This window comes from Myotis nattereri (genome assembly GCF_964212035.1).
Source record: "Myotis nattereri genome assembly, chromosome: 16".
NCBI classification, from domain to species: Eukaryota; Metazoa; Chordata; class Mammalia; order Chiroptera; family Vespertilionidae; genus Myotis; species Myotis nattereri.
In genome coordinates this window covers 3733172-3747971 of record NC_138091.1, presented here as the reverse complement: position 1 = coordinate 3747971, position 14800 = coordinate 3733172, and the positions used below count along the sequence as shown (strand labels likewise).

General features: G+C 56.1%; 1 protein-coding gene across 2 annotated transcripts in view; it reads left to right on the top strand.

The window, feature by feature from the left end:
• The window catches only part of TOP3A (DNA topoisomerase III alpha), a 39456-nt gene extending 27448 nt beyond the window's left edge, over positions 1-12008 (top strand). Inside the window, exons 14-19 of one of the 2 annotated variants that reach the window (XM_081108752.1) lie at positions 2966-3079; positions 3174-3339; positions 4000-4143; positions 6958-7080; positions 8047-8738; positions 10621-12008. In XM_081108752.1, coding sequence (XP_080964878.1) covers positions 2966-3079; positions 3174-3339; positions 4000-4143; positions 6958-7080; positions 8047-8738; positions 10621-10805 — 1424 coding nt within the window. In that variant the 3' untranslated portion in view covers positions 10806-12008. The remainder of the gene's footprint in view (positions 1-2965; positions 3080-3173; positions 3340-3999; positions 4144-6957; positions 7081-8046; positions 8739-10620) is intronic. The other variant, XM_081108753.1, reaches the window with a different exon arrangement.
• The last annotated feature ends 2792 nt before the right edge of the window (positions 12009-14800 follow it).

Here is a 14800-nt window from a genome sequence, read left to right as displayed (position 1 = left end):
GCACGCCCGGTCCAGCCAGGCCCCTGCTGTTACCAGGGGTGGCCGTAGTCGTAGATTTTTGTTAAAGCATTTCCTGTAATTGTTTCAGAATTAGGAAGTAGGTTTATATGGTGTCAGGTAGGGATTAGGTTTATCAGGGTGGTCATTTTGTAAATCATATAAATGTTTGATCACTTGGTTGTGCACCTGAAATTAACATAATATTGTATGTCAGCTATAATTGTGAATTTAAAAATTATTTTTTTAAAAATGAAATTAAGTTTAAAAAGAAAAGCCAGGCCATGATTGTTTCTCCCACCAAGCCCTGTAGCCGCAGCCTTACAGGTGGCTCTCTTGTGACTGACCCACCGGCCCCTCTCCTCACAGCTCTGAGGACTGTCTCTGAGCCTCGTCCAGAGGCCGTGCCTGCAAGGGGGGCTCCCTGGGGTGTCATGGAAGCAGGCTGTTCCTCGGGGGCAGCTCCTCACTGCAAAGTGAGTGTTGTCGTTCTGTGACGTAGGAAGACGTGCCCTGACCTGGGGCCCCTGGCCATGCCTGGCGTGCCCAGAAAGGCCGTGCGTTTAGCTACAATGAGAGGTAGTTTACCCCCATGATTTATGCATTAAAGTGTGAGGCCTGGGGCCTGGGTGCACAGGCGTCAGGCCTCGTCCTTCTCTTCAAGGGCCGGTCCAGCAGGAGAACCAAACCAAACCAACACCTTAGGCACCACATGCTGGGCTCCGCAGGGAACAGGCAGGGAGCCCGCAGCCTCCCAGTGAGAATGTCGAGGAGCGCAGGCAGGCAGGCCTCGCGGTGCAGGGAGGACACGGGGAGGACCCCGTGCTGTTGGGGCGGGCGCTCGGGGTGGTCGGAGAAGGGAGGCCAGAAAGGTGATGGGAGCCACGCCCTGCTCAGGGCTCCGATGTTGGCCCGCGGTCAGCGGAGCCGTCTAAGATTTCTAAGGAAAGGACCAATGTAGGGCTATACTTTTTTCAAATGTGAACAGCTTTATTGAGACATAATTCACATACAGTATATAATTCATTGACTTAAAATGTGCATTTCAGTGCTTAGCATATTCACAAAATGATGCAGCTGTTGCCACAAATCAAACATTTTCACCACCTCAGAAAGAACCTCCACCCAGAGCAGCCATTCCCTTCCCCTCCCGGCCCCCCCACCCCCGAGGCAGCCACGCCCTCCTGCCGCCACAGGTGTGCCTTTTTAGACATTTCCTGTAACGGAGTCAGACACCAGGCGGCCTTTTGTAACCTGCTCTGTCACTTAGCATGTTGTCACGGTTCGTCCGTGTGTGGCGTGTGTTAGGACGTTGTTCCTTTTCATTACTGAGGAGCGTTCTGCCTTTTGTTTCTGTTGACGGACATTTGGGTTGTTCCATGGTGGCTGTTCTGAATGCTGCAGTGAACATTTATGCCCCAGTTTTGTGTAGACATGTTTTCCGTTCTCTCGAGTATACACCTGGGAGTAGAACTGCTGGGTCGGGGGCCTGTGTTTGAGGACCCCAGGCTGGTTTCCACAGTGGCTGCTCCGTGTTACATCCCCCAGCAGTGCAGGAGGATCTGGCGTCTCCACATCCTCGCCAGCACTTACTGCCATCTGGTCTTTATCCGCGTCGGCACGGAGTGACATTCCCTGTGGGTTTGGCTTGCATTCCCTGGTGGCAGAGCTGTGTTTTAAAGGAGGGGTGGGGCCGGAACCGGTTTGGCTCAGTGGATAGAGCGTCGGCCTGCAGACTGAAGGGTCCCAGGTTCGATTCCGGTCAAGGGCATGTACCTGGGTTGCGGGCACATCCCCAGTGGGAGATGTGCAGGAGGCAGCTAATCGATGTTTCTCTCTCATCGATGTTTCTAGCTCTCTGTCTCTCTCCCTTCCTCTCTGTAGAAAATCAATAAAATATATTAAAAAAATAAAATAAAATAAAATAAAAATAAAGGAGGGGTGGGGAGTGTCGGGTCCACGGGCCATGACATCATTTGGTCTGGCCCTGCCAGGGCAGCCACAGGTGGGACTCGAAATTCAGTAAATCTAGGAGCTTTTTTCTTGCAACATTTATATTAAGAGAATGATTTTATAAATATAAACATTGCTCTTGGCAGAAAAAACGGTTCCCTACCCTTGTTTTAAAAGGTCCCTTCAGCCCTAGCTGGCTTGGCTCAGTGGCTATAGCATCGGCCTGTGGACTGAGGAGTCCCGGGTTCAATTCCTGTTAAGGGCACATGCCTGGGTTGTGGGCTCACTCCCCAGTAGGGGGCGTGCAGGAGGCAGCAAATCAATGATTCTCTCTCATCATTGATGTTTCTATCTCTCTCTCGCTTCCCTTCCTCTCTGACATCAATAAATATATATATATATTTTTTAAAAGGTCCCTTTGGCCGTCTTCCGGTAGCTCAGTTGGTTAGAGCATCACCCTGACACACCAAGGTTGTGGGTGTGATCCCTGGTCAGGGCACATACAAGTATCAACCAATGAGTGCATAAGTAGAACAACAAATTGATCTCTCTCTCTCCCCCCGCCCCTTCCCCCTCCCTCCCCCCCTCCCCCCTTAAATCAATAAATTAAAAATAAATAAATAAGCAAACAAAAGCTCCCTTTGGCCGCAGCGGAGAGAACGGGTGGGTGGAGGGCGAGATGGGAAACCGGAGCCTCGGGTCCTGACCACTGGTGTTGGGGCTCCGGCTGTGGCTCCAGCTGGGGCTCCGGCTGGGGCTCCGGCTGGGGCTCCGGCTGTGGCTCCGGCTGAGCTGAGGGGAAATTAAAGACGCAGCGTCCGAGCTGGAGGTGACAGCGCTAGTGAGCAAGCGGATGTGAGGGACAGGGAGGTGGCCATTGTGGTTTCCATGTGGTCTGGACTGTGCATGGAGGAGGAGTGCAGAGAGTAGGCAATCCGGGCAGAGGGAGGGCCCACGGGATTGGGGGGGGGGGGGGCGAGGTCTGGACTAACCGAGTCACTGGAATGGCTTTCAGGTACTGATGCCACTCACGCGGAGCACATCGAGACGATCAAAGCCCGGATGTACGTGGGGCTCACCCCAGACAAGCGGTTTCTCCCTGGGCATCTGGGCATGGGACTGGTGGAAGGTAAGGGGAGGGGCTGCAGGGAGTTGCGGGGGCTCTGTCACTCAGATTCCAAGTTGTGCTGTTGGGGCCGCACAGAACACTGCTCTTCCCGCAGGGTATGACTCCATGGGCTATGAGATGTCCAAGCCGGACCTCCGCGCCGAGCTGGAAGCCGATCTGAAGCTGATCTGCGAGGGGAGGAAGGATAAATCTGTGGTTCTCAGGCAGCAGATCCAGAAATACAGGGCAGTTTTCACCGAAGCAGTGGCTAAAGCTAAGAAGTGAGTGCACGTGGGGGGTAAAGGGGTACATTTCCCTAAGAAGTGGGAATTCCTGGGGTGACTCAGCAAAGCCAGGTGTTCCTCACGCTGCCCGCCAGGCCGGTCCATGCTTCCCAGCGGCCTGCGGCCTGGCTCCCGGGTCATTTCCTCCTGAGCTCCAAGTGTTCCCTTCCGTGGAGCCTTGTCAATATCAAAACAAACAGAGAGACCTGGTCCAGCTATGCTGGGCTGTTGGCTAAATGCTCTTCTCCTGATTCAGTTGTTTTGAATCAGTAGCAGCACAATCATACGCCAGTAACCAGGTGCTGGTAGGACCACTTGTTCTCAGGGTGTTGTGAGGGGCCATTCAGCAACGCGCGCATGTGTTAGAAAGGTGTCTGCCCCAGCGTCGTGAATGCGCGAGCTGGTCGAGACCCAGAAGGACTTCAGAGCGTGTGCCTGGGCCGGTGTGGTTTGTTTGATGTGCGGCCACTGACCGGCAGAGCTGCACCCTCCCGGGCGCTGTCCGTCACCCAGGCCGGCCAGGGCCGCTTGGCCAGTGCAGTGCTGTGCCTGCCTCCCGCCTGTGCAGCCGGCCTGGGGCTGACCAGCCAGCTGGCTCCCGGGTCACACGTGCTGAACGCACATAAGAACGTTGCACATGCTCTGCTGTTTCTTCAGATTGGACGAAGCCTTGTCCCAGTACTTTGGGGAAAGGACGGAGGTGCCCCCGGAGGAAGCCATCTACCCGGCGGTGCCAGCTCCGGTCAGGAAGTGCCCGCAGTGCAACAAGGACATGGTCCTCAAGACCAAGAAGAGTGGCGGGTCAGTGCCCAGCTTGTGCCCACCTTTGCTCGCCTCGCACCTGCCGGCTTGGCCAGGCAGCTTCTGCTCACCCCGCCTTTTCTTTTTTCTTTAATCCTCACCCCGGATATTTTTCCATTGACTTGTGGGGAGAGTGGAAGAGGGAGGGAAAGACAGAAATATCCATGTGAGAGAAACACCGATTGGTTGCCTCCTGTACGAGCCCCGACCAGGGCCTGGGCCAGGGAGGAGCCTGCCACCGAGGTACATGCCCTTGCCTGGGAATCGAACCTGGGACCCTTTAGTCCACAGGCCGACCCTCTATCCACTGAGCCAAACTGGCTAGGGCTCCTTCGTGTCATTTTTTAGAGGCAGCCTGCTGTTGGCAGCCCCTGGACCAGGAGTTGGAGATAGAATCCCACTTCTACCACGTACAGGTTTGTGCGCCAAAGCAGGTCACTTAACTCTTCTCTCGTCCCTAGACTTCGGGCACCGAGGTCTGCCTCACAACGCTGTGGGAAGGGTGAGGATTCAGTGAGAAGTCAGGGTCTAGCCCTGAGCCTGATATGCTAGATACTCAGCAACACTGATTCCCTTCTCTCCTAGCTTTGGCTCCGAATTGGGTCTGAACATCTTAAATCCCTCCTATTCCCAGTGCATTCATTCCGAGTGGGCAGTTTACTCCGAGGTTCAGGTTGCCCGGCCGGGCCTCGCTGCCCAAGCCAATACCTGGGCCAGGGGAAGGTCACGGCGGGAGTGGTGGGCGGTGGTGCGGCCATCGTGTATCCTGTGCCATCCCTGTGGCCGGCATGCTGGAAGGTGCTCGACAGACTATCTTATCCGACTCCATAACCACCCTACAGGGCAGCTGTTTTCTAAGGAGTGAGGCCGAGGCGAGGGGCTGAGGGCTTGTCTATAGCAGGCAGCCCTGGGAGCAGGAAAAGCAGAGTTTGAACCCGGTCTTCACAGCCCTTCTCCGTCCTGCCAGCCCCTCTGGCTGCAGCATCGTTCACCTCTGTGCTGCTCCGTGAGCAGGTGGCTTCCCTGACTCAGAAACCAGAGGTTTGTGGGCCCGACCAGCAGCCAGGGTCAGGCGTGTGTTGCCCACAAACGTAGAAGCCAGTGCCCCTGCAGGCGTAGGCAGTGCCTGGCGGCCCTGTGTCAGCGTTTAATACCTGCTGTCGGTGGTTTCCTCTGGGCCACAGTGTGCATGGATTGATAAGCTTCGGAACATGAGGGAAGGAATGCTTACTTTGGTGTAGCTCTGGGTGCTGCAAGTCCTTGAGTCACCCAGGTGGGTCTGGAGGATCTTGTGAGGCTTACCACTCCAGGGTTTACCTGATAATCTCCATTTCTGGGGTTTGGGGTTTGTTTTGTTTTTCCTGGTCTGGTCATACCCAGGCATGCTCAGAGGACATTGTAGATGGTGTGTGTGGTGGCTAGTCCAGCCCTAGAATTTCAGGACTGGAAGGCATTGATAAATGTTGGCCAAAAAAGATGTGGAGCAGGTGTTAAGGGTAAAGACTCTCGCATCAGACTGGGGGGTCCTAGCCCTACCCCCGGCTCCCTGCACAGGAAGAGGTGAGAGCCCGGGCCACTGAGCCAAGCCCTGGTACTCCTGGTGCTGTGGTCTGAGTGTTGGCAGGGGGTTGGTTGTTTTTAAAGTAGAAAGCAGAGTCAGCTGTAGCAGTTTCTTTGTTATTATTTTGTTGCTGTTAATCCTCACCCAAGAATATTTTTCCCATTGATTTTTAGAGAGAATGAAGGGGCGGGAGAGAGAGAAAAAAAACATGGATGTGAGAGAGATACATCAATCGGTTGCCTCCCACACGCACTCCAACCAGGGCCAGAGATCAAACCTGCAACCGAGGTACATGCCCTTGACCTGGAATCGAACCCGAGACCCTTCCGTGCACCAGCACTCCCACCACGAGCACACCTGCAGGGCAGCAGTGCATTTCTTAGCGGGCGGGCAGTGCAGCCGGCCAGCATTTCCAATACAGAGGGCGCCCCCACCTCACCTGCCCTGTCTGCAGGACGGCAGCCCTTCGGCTGTCAGGGTTCCTCTCTCCTGCAAACGCTGGACCAGAGTTCACGGCTCTGCGTGTCTGTCTCCAGTGCTGGGGCCCCTTAAGGGGGGACAGCCGCTCTCAGGTCCTGTCGCCTTCACCTGCTGTGGTCCTGCTCACAGTCCAGGGGCTTCCCTGTGCACAGACCTCTTCTCGGGACCTGGGTCCCTGGTGTCCATGTGGGGTGGGGACAAGGGTGTAAGACATGAGGGGCAGCAAGGGCACCTTACAGGGTGACACAGGTGTATGTTTTGATTCCAGTACTGACAGGCTCAGAACTATAATGTGGTGCATGGCACATCCCACTGCCCGCCTGGCACCTTGTAATGTGGAGAGAACTGAATTAAAGCTATTTTTTAAATATATTTTTAAATTGATTTTAGAGAGAGAGGAAGAGAGGGGTAAAGAGAGAGAAATTTTGATGGGCTGCCTCCTGCACACCCCCAACTAGGAATTGATCCTGAAACCTGGGCATGTGCTCTGACTGGGAATTGAACCGGTGACTTTTCAGTGCACAATATAATGCCCAGCCAACGAGCCACACCATTCAGGGCTTAAGCTATTTTATAACAACTCTGTCTCTTCACAGGCTTTCTGTTCATGTTGTAGAAGGCAGCTTGGCCAATCTATGCTGGACTTTGAATAAACTCTCATATTCTGGGGGAAAAAAAGGAAGAAAAAAATTTTCTTGCCAGATGGGTGACAGCCTGGGACTGGTTCCCCCAGTTCCCGTTTTCTGCCTGACCCTGGTCCCTGTGCCCCCCAGGTTCTACCTCAGCTGCACGGGCTTCCCGGAATGTCGATCAGTTATGTGGCTCCCTGACTTTGTGCTGGAGGCGTGCAGGGATGAGAGTGTGTGTCCAGTGTGTCAGCCACACCCTGTTCACAGGTGAGCTGGGCGCCTGAGTCAGCGTCAGAGGAGGTGGGGCACGTTCGGGGCCTTTCACTCCGAGGCCCTCGGAGGGCGGGCGTTCGCTGTGCTCGCGGCGCCAGGCCAGCAGGTCTCCACTGGGGCAGGTCCCGCTGATGCCCTTGTAGGTGTGGGGCCAGGTTCCTGAGCCGCCTCAAGAGGAAGAACCATGAAGGCCCCTGGCCTGTCCGCTTCTGCTAGATGGCCAGAGTCTGCGTGCATTGCATATCGTTCCCACGCTCTTCCCCAAGGCCCAGAGCTCTCACTGGGGCTGGTCCTCGCACCTGGTCACACGACCCCTTACAGTTGTAAAAATCATTGAGGGATCCAAAGAGCTTTTGTTGTGGGTATGTTTATCAATATTTACCAAATTAAAGTGTAGACATCTTCTAAAATTGAGCTTATTAATTTGTTTATAACATGCATTGCACACTAACATAAATAACATGTTTTTAAGCTAAAATGCCTATTTTCCAAAGCAAAAAAATAAGAACGCATGGTTTTCCATTTTTGCAAGTCTGATGTCTGGCTTAAGGGAGACAATTGGACTCTCATGCCTGCTCCCACAGTTGGTCTGCTGGGTTCATTGCATGTGTGGTAGCCTCTGAAAAACTCTACTGCACATACTTGGAAAAATAAGAGCACAGCAGACTTGGCATTGTTGCAAAATATTTTTGGCCTCACCTTGAAAGGGCCCCGGAAAGTGCAGAGGCCGCTGGCTCACACTTGAAGGGCCGCTGGTGCGGGCTGGCCTTGCAGAGGCCTCTGTGTTGTGGTCCCACCTGCCTCCCCCGCTGCACTCGTGTGAAGACCGGAGGGGCTGGTGGTTGGCTGGTGCGTTATGAGGATGCCGGGGGAGACCTCAGGCAGGCCCAGCCCTCTGGGACCAAGGAGAAGACGCTGCACCTGGTGTAAATGTGTGTTCTTACCTTCTGGCCCCGTTAGGTTGAAGCTGAAGTGTAAGCGTGGTAGCCTTCCCCCGACCATGCCTCTGGAGTTCATTGGCTGCATCGGCGGATGTGATGAGACCCTGCGGGAGATCTTGAACCTGAGGTTTTCACAGGGCCCCCCCAGAGCTTGCCCGCCAGCCAGCCAGCCCCCTGGCTACCTGCAGGCTAGCCAGTCCCTGAACCGAATGGACAGCAGCCAGCACAGCCACCCCCTGCCCCCTGACACCAGGCAGCCCAGGCCCTTGAAGGCTCTGGCCCGGAATCTACCACCAGCCACTGCTGCTGGTGAAAACGACTCTGTGGTCTGCAACTGTGGCCAAGAGGCCGTGCTGCTCACCGTCCGGAAGGAGGGCCCCAACCAGGGCCGGCAGTTCTACAAGTGCCCTGCTGGCAGCTGCAGCTTCTTCCTGTGGGCCAGCGGCAGCTGCCCAGACCCTCCCTCTTCTGCACCGAGACCCCCCGGCGGCTCGCTGGGACGCCCCCCTGGCTCAGGGAACCGCCCCGGTGGGGCTGGTGGCCCCGGGGATGATTCTGGTGGTGGCACGTCCTGCCTCTGTAGTCAGGCCGCTGTCACACGGACGGTGCAGAAGGACGGACCCAACAAGGGCCGCCAGTTCCACACGTGTGCCAAGCCGAGAGCGCAGCAGTGCGGCTTCTTTCAGTGGGTGGACGAGAACGTGGCGCCAGGTGAGGAGCGGTCTCCCCGCAGCAGCCCTGCAGGGAGCAGCGGGCGGGGCGGGCGGGCGGGTCCTGCTCAGAGACCTCAGCTGTGTGAGGGAGTGTGAGCATGAGGTTGCCTTGCTCCTCATCTGCGTCCCAAACCAAAGGGTGCCTGCCAGGTCCAGTAGCGTGCTGTCTGCCGGCACCACGCTAAGTCAACTATGTACGTACACATCCTCCATCTTCACCAGGTGAGCCTGCGGTCACAGTTATACACACGAAGTGACTGACCACAAACGAAGCCGCTTTGCTCAGGGTCACACAGCAACAGACTTGAAAGTAGGTCGGCCTAATCCCAACCCCATGTGCCTGTAGCCTTTGCAAACCCTGCAAAGTCATTACCCAAAAAATCACTCATTTATTCAGATGAAGAAACTAGCCCAACGTTAGACACAGCTTGAGTGTGGCACCCAAATGGGTGTGTGAGACGGGAGCCTGGCCATGGGGCCCAGGGCTGGTGCATCTGAAGGCACTGCGAAGTGGCCTGCCCGCTCTCGTGCGCAGCAGAGCGTGTCTCTGAGAATGACAACAGGCCTAGTGGGAGCTGGTCACGCGCTGGTTCCACAGCCCAGCGGTCTGACCTGGAACCTAGGACCTGGCTCAGCCTCGGTTTCCTCAGTAAGATGGGCACCTGTCTGTCTCCATCCGAGCTCCTGAAGGAGTTTAAGCTCGGGCTGTGGCTAACATGTCACCAGCTCTGCACCTACAGGAGGAACCCAGACAAGCAGGGCGAACTCCAGGGCTAACACAGGCCCATAAACAAGGTGTAAGTGCTGTGGCCGCAAAAAGAACAAAAGGTTCAATCCTCAGAGAAATGTAGGTTTATTTAGAAAAGTCTAGTATAAAAAAAAGCACAAGAGCAATGATAAAATTCATGTTTTCTTCCTGGCCCTTGGCATCTCTTCTCTGCTACTATCTTTCCTACTTCGGGGGAAATCTTCTTCACAGTGATCACTTTCAAAACTGAACCACGGTGAATGTCAGTAATTCTGGATCTGCAGGAGACTCATTTCCTTTCATAATTGTAAATAACTGCTCACACCATTATATTGGCTGGGCCACAAAAATATTCGTTGTGGGCCGCATGAGGCCCCCGGGCCACGAGTTTGACATGCTTGACCCAGAAGGCTCAGTAAAAGTATGGGGCTGGGCTGGCTGGTGTGGCTCGGCAGTTGAATGTCGACCCAGTAACCAAGAGGTCGCCAATTTGGTTCCTGGTCCAGGCATATGCCCGGGTTGTGGACTTGATCCCCAGTGAGGGGCCTGCAGGAGGCAGCCTATCAATGATGTTCCTCTCTCACCATTGATGTTACTGTCTCTCTATCCTTCTCCCTTCCTCTCTCTAAAAATGAATAAAATGTTGTTAAGTGCAGGGCTGGCTGCCAGAGCCAGAGGGGCCTTGCTATGACAGACTCGCGTTTGAGTGGAGGGTGGTTCAGACCTGCAGAGCCACTCCTCCAGTTGGGAGGAAGCAGGCCTGCCCTCCAGGCCCGCAGACCGCTACCTGGCTGAGCAGGCAGGCGGCACTAAGGCTGGGGAAGGACTGGCAGGATCCAGAGCGCAGGTTTCTTGGTGGAAGGTGGGGAACAGGTGGCTGGTCACAGGCCCTCTTGTCTTTTCTGCCTCGCTCGTGACCTCAGGCCAGCCTCTTGCTTGGGTTCCCACTTTGGTAAAAAGGGGCAGCGCTCTCGTTTCCAGCACCACATGGGCCCGCCTTCAGGAGCTCAGGGCCTGGGCAGGGTGTTGTGTGCTGGTGCAGAGCAGGGGGCCTGGCCTGGGGGGCGGTGAGTATGGAAAGGAACCTGTATTTCCTTCCAAGTCAGTGTGACTTTCCCTGCTCCTCCCACAGGGGCTTCTGGAGCCTTGCCCTGGCCAGGAGGCGGCGGGAACACCCGCGGGCCCCAGTCCACGAGCAAGAGAGCGCGGGCCAGCTCCTCAGACCCGGGGTCCACGACCAAGAAACCGCGGAAATGCAGCCTTTGCCACCAGCCTGGACACACCCGCCCCTTCTGTCCTCAGGGCAGAGGAGGGTGACAGGGCGCTGCCTCTACTCATCCCTTGTCTCCAGGAGGAGCTGTCTTCCTAGGACCAAGCGGCCCTTCACCCGCTGGGGGTGTGGGGAGGGGCTGCGTCTGGCCAGCCTGTGTTAAGGAGTCCAGGTCAGACTGCTCCTCAAAGCCACCCCGTGCCTGGGCTCCGAGTGACCACGCCACTGCCGAGGCGCAGGAGCTGCTGAGACCCCCGCAGAGGCCCTGTTCGCGCTGCGGCAGCAGCTGTGGCCTCCGGGCAGGAGGACTTCTCCACGGACATCCTGAGAAGGAGGCGTAATGCAGCCAAGTGGCTCTTGCTCTAAAATTGTGTCTACAGAAGACTTACTCCCCTTATCTAGAAGCCTGTGGCCGGACACACCTGTTCATGTGCCTTAATAAAGAGTTTCACCCCTTCACTCTGGTGGGTCAGGTGCTGAGTCTGGGGAATGGTGGCAGGAGCAGTGGGTGTAGATACCAGCCAGGGCCCAGGGGACTCTTGCCAGCCTCTGGCCCTCATGGTCTCCCTCCAGCCGATGCCCTTTTCCCCTGTCCACATGGTAAGCGGAAGCCCAACTTCTCGCAGCTTGTCCTGCAGAGAAGGTAGCGGGTGCACGATTCAGAATCTGTCTCCCACACCTCCAGAGGCTGCCACCTTCCTTACTGCGCTTGTGAACAGCACTGAACATCCTGGCTTTGCTGTGAGGGTAAAAGGTGAGCGGAGTGGGTGTGGCTGCCCAGCCACGTCACTAGTGCTGAACAAGTGAACACTCCTTATGTCTTGGGACGCCTGGCCCTGCGCGGGCTGGGTGGCAGGTGGACAACGTTTGGAATTGCTCTTGGAGCACCTCATCAGTGGTATGGTTCATGGCCCTGCATCTGTGAGGTTTTGGGCTCCCCCAGCCCCAGAAACCACCAGTCCATATTCTGCCTCTGGTTCTACCTATTCTGAACATTTCATATAAATGGAATCATCCGTGCCCAGCCAGTGTGTCCCAGTGGTTGTGTTGACCCATGAACCAGAAGGTCACCAGTTTGATTTCCAATCAGGGCACATGCCTGGGTTGCAGGCTTGATCCTCAGTGTGGGACATGCAGGAGGAAGCCCATCAATGATTCTTATGTTTCTATTTCTCCCTCTTCCTCTCTTAAAATAAAATAAATGGAGTCATACAGAATGTGACCTTCTGTGCCCTGTAAGGTTCATCCACATATAAGCATGTTGGTCCTTCATTCCTTTTTTTATGACTGAACTAGGGGCCCAGTGCACCTAGAACTGTGGGCCACAAGGCTGCGGTGGGCACAGGGGTGGGTCTCAACCCATCCTCCCTGGCCCCCCCACCCCTGTCCCTGCTCCCACTGCTCCCACGCACTGATGGCACCAGCTCCATTCACACCTGCTGATGGTGTAGAGCGATTGGGGCTGGCGCCTGCAGCAGGTGCAAGCAGCCACTGCTGCCCCAGTCGCCCCTCAGGAGCAGGTGGAGGTGGAGTAGCCCTCAGGGCCAATTGGGGCCAGCAGCTGCCATTTGCACCACTGATAGCACCGAGCGATCGGGACCAGCGCCAGGCGCCAGCAGTGGGTGCAAGCCGGGGCTCAGCGCCAGCTGTGGGTGCAAGCAGGGGCAGTGGGTACAAAGGGGAGGAGCAGGGGGAGGTGGAGAAGCCCTGAGGGGCAATTGAGGCCGGCAGCAGCCGCTCACACCCACTGAGGGCACCGAGCAATCGGGGCATCGCTGGGCACGGGCAGCGGGTGTGAGCCCGGGCGGGACTGCAGCACATCGGAGCAAAGAATTTTTAGTAACCACCAGAGGTTTGCCCCCATGACAGTGACTGGTGCCCCTGCTCATCTGCTCCACCATCCCACTGCAGCCAATGCCCTCCATGTTCTGCGCACGCCCCCTGGTGGTCAGCACACATCACAGCAACCGGTTCAGTTGTTTCGCCGATCGGTCAATTTGCATGTTAGGGTTTTATATATATAGACTAGTGGCCCAGTGCACAAAAATTTGTGCTCTCGGGGGTGGGGGTGTCCCTCAGTCCGGCCTGCACCCTCTCCAATCTGGGACCCCTGGAAGGATGTCCTACTGCCGGTTTACAGGGATCGGGCCTAAACTGGCAGCTGGACATGCCTCTCACAATCTGGGACTGCTGGCTCCTAACCACTCACCTACCTGCCTGCCTGATTGCCCCTAACCACCCTGCCTGCCAGCCTGCTTGCCCCCAACTTCCCCCCACCGCCAGCCTACTTGCCCCCAAATGTCCCCCCACCAGCCTGATCACCCCCAACTGCCCCCTGTACCAGTGTGCTCACCCCAACTACCCCCCCTGCCGGCCTGCTCGCCCCTAACTGCCCCACCCTGCTGACCTGCTTACCCCCAACTGCCCCCCTGCTGGCCTGCTCACTCCAAATGGCTCCATCTTCTATTCCATTTGTGTCCTTTCCAGCCCTAAGTTAATGTCGTGTCCTTAATATGTGGGTATCAGATGTCTCTGTGACTGAGCTGGGAAACCTTTCACATTTCTCTTTCCTTTCATCTCAGGATACCTGAGGTCTGCGGTTTGTGTGGGACCGAAGGCCCTGGGAATACAATGCTGAGCCCCCTGAACTCATTTTATTCTTTATTATATTATTTGATTCCTGGGGCTGAATTAAACATGAAAACAGAAGAAAATACACTCTTAGATATAGAATCTGAGTCATTACCCGGAGATTTCTGCGGGAGTTGACACTGAGGCATGAGATGCGTGTTTATTGGTCAGTTTCCTCAACTATGGAACAGAGGTTGGGTTGATCCTGCCCCTCGGATCCTTTGGAGGTTGGATATGATGCATCCAGAGGGATTAACTGGCAGCTCTGAGAGGAAGATCAGAAGTCAACAGACCCTTGTTTCCTTTACCCAGACAGAGTTAGAAAAACACAACTCCTTTTATCGTAACAGCAGCAAGGGCCATGCCTGTGGGAGGAGGAGCAGGGGACCAGGGCTTCCCCCTTGCTCCTTCCCCGCCCTCCCTCCCTCCATCCCTGCACTGGTCCAGCTGCTATCACTATGGTGGAACCCCGCACTCAGGCTCTGGCCCCGCCCATCTCACAGGGAGGAGCATGCGCAGTTTCTGGCAGACACAGAGCAGCTGTGGAGTAGGGAGGTAGCGGTTTTTCCCCTGAGCCGGCGCTGAAGTCCTCTTTGAAGTCTCCACTCCGGAGCCTGCGAGTCCGAGTCCTGGGAGGCTGCGCAGCGGAGGCGCCACATTCCTTTCAGTAGAAACTGAAGATTGATGGGAGCCTGCCGGCTGGGGGGAGGGACCAGGAGGTCTGCCTTGTGCCCATTCCCAATCCCCAGTCCCGCTTTGCTGATCGCGCCTCCTGAGCCCCACGCTGCCCAGGGCCGCACACAGGGCCCTGGATGGCGGCTCCTGCTGTCCCACCCTGCCTACAGTATGCAAATTAGCCACCATCTTTGTTGGTAGTTAATTTGCATACCACTCTGATTAGCCTATGGGGGGTGTGGCAAAGGTACGGTCAATTACCATGTTTGTCTATTATTAGATAGGACTAGTGGCCCGATGCACAAGATTTGTGCATGGGGAGGGGGGCCCTCAGCCCAGCCTGCACCCTCTCCAATCTGGGACTCCTTGGGGAATGTCCGACTGCCGGTCTAGGGGATCGGGACTAAACCGGCAGTCAGACATCCCTCTCATAATCCGAGATTGCTGGCTAACCACTTGCCTGCCTGATTGCCCCTAACTCCTCTGCCTGCCTGCCTGATCACCCCTAACTGCCTCTGCCTGATCGCCCCTAACCACTCTGCCTGCCGGTCTGCTAGCCCCCAACTGTCCCCCCTGCCAGCCTTCTCACCCCCAACTGCCCCCCCTTGCTGGCCTTCTTGCCCCCAACTTCCCCCTCCCCTCTGGCCTAGTTGCCCCCAACTGCCGCCACCCCCCCCCCTCCAGCCAGCCTGCTCGCCCCCAACTGCCCTCCCCTCCTGGCCTGATCACCCCTAAC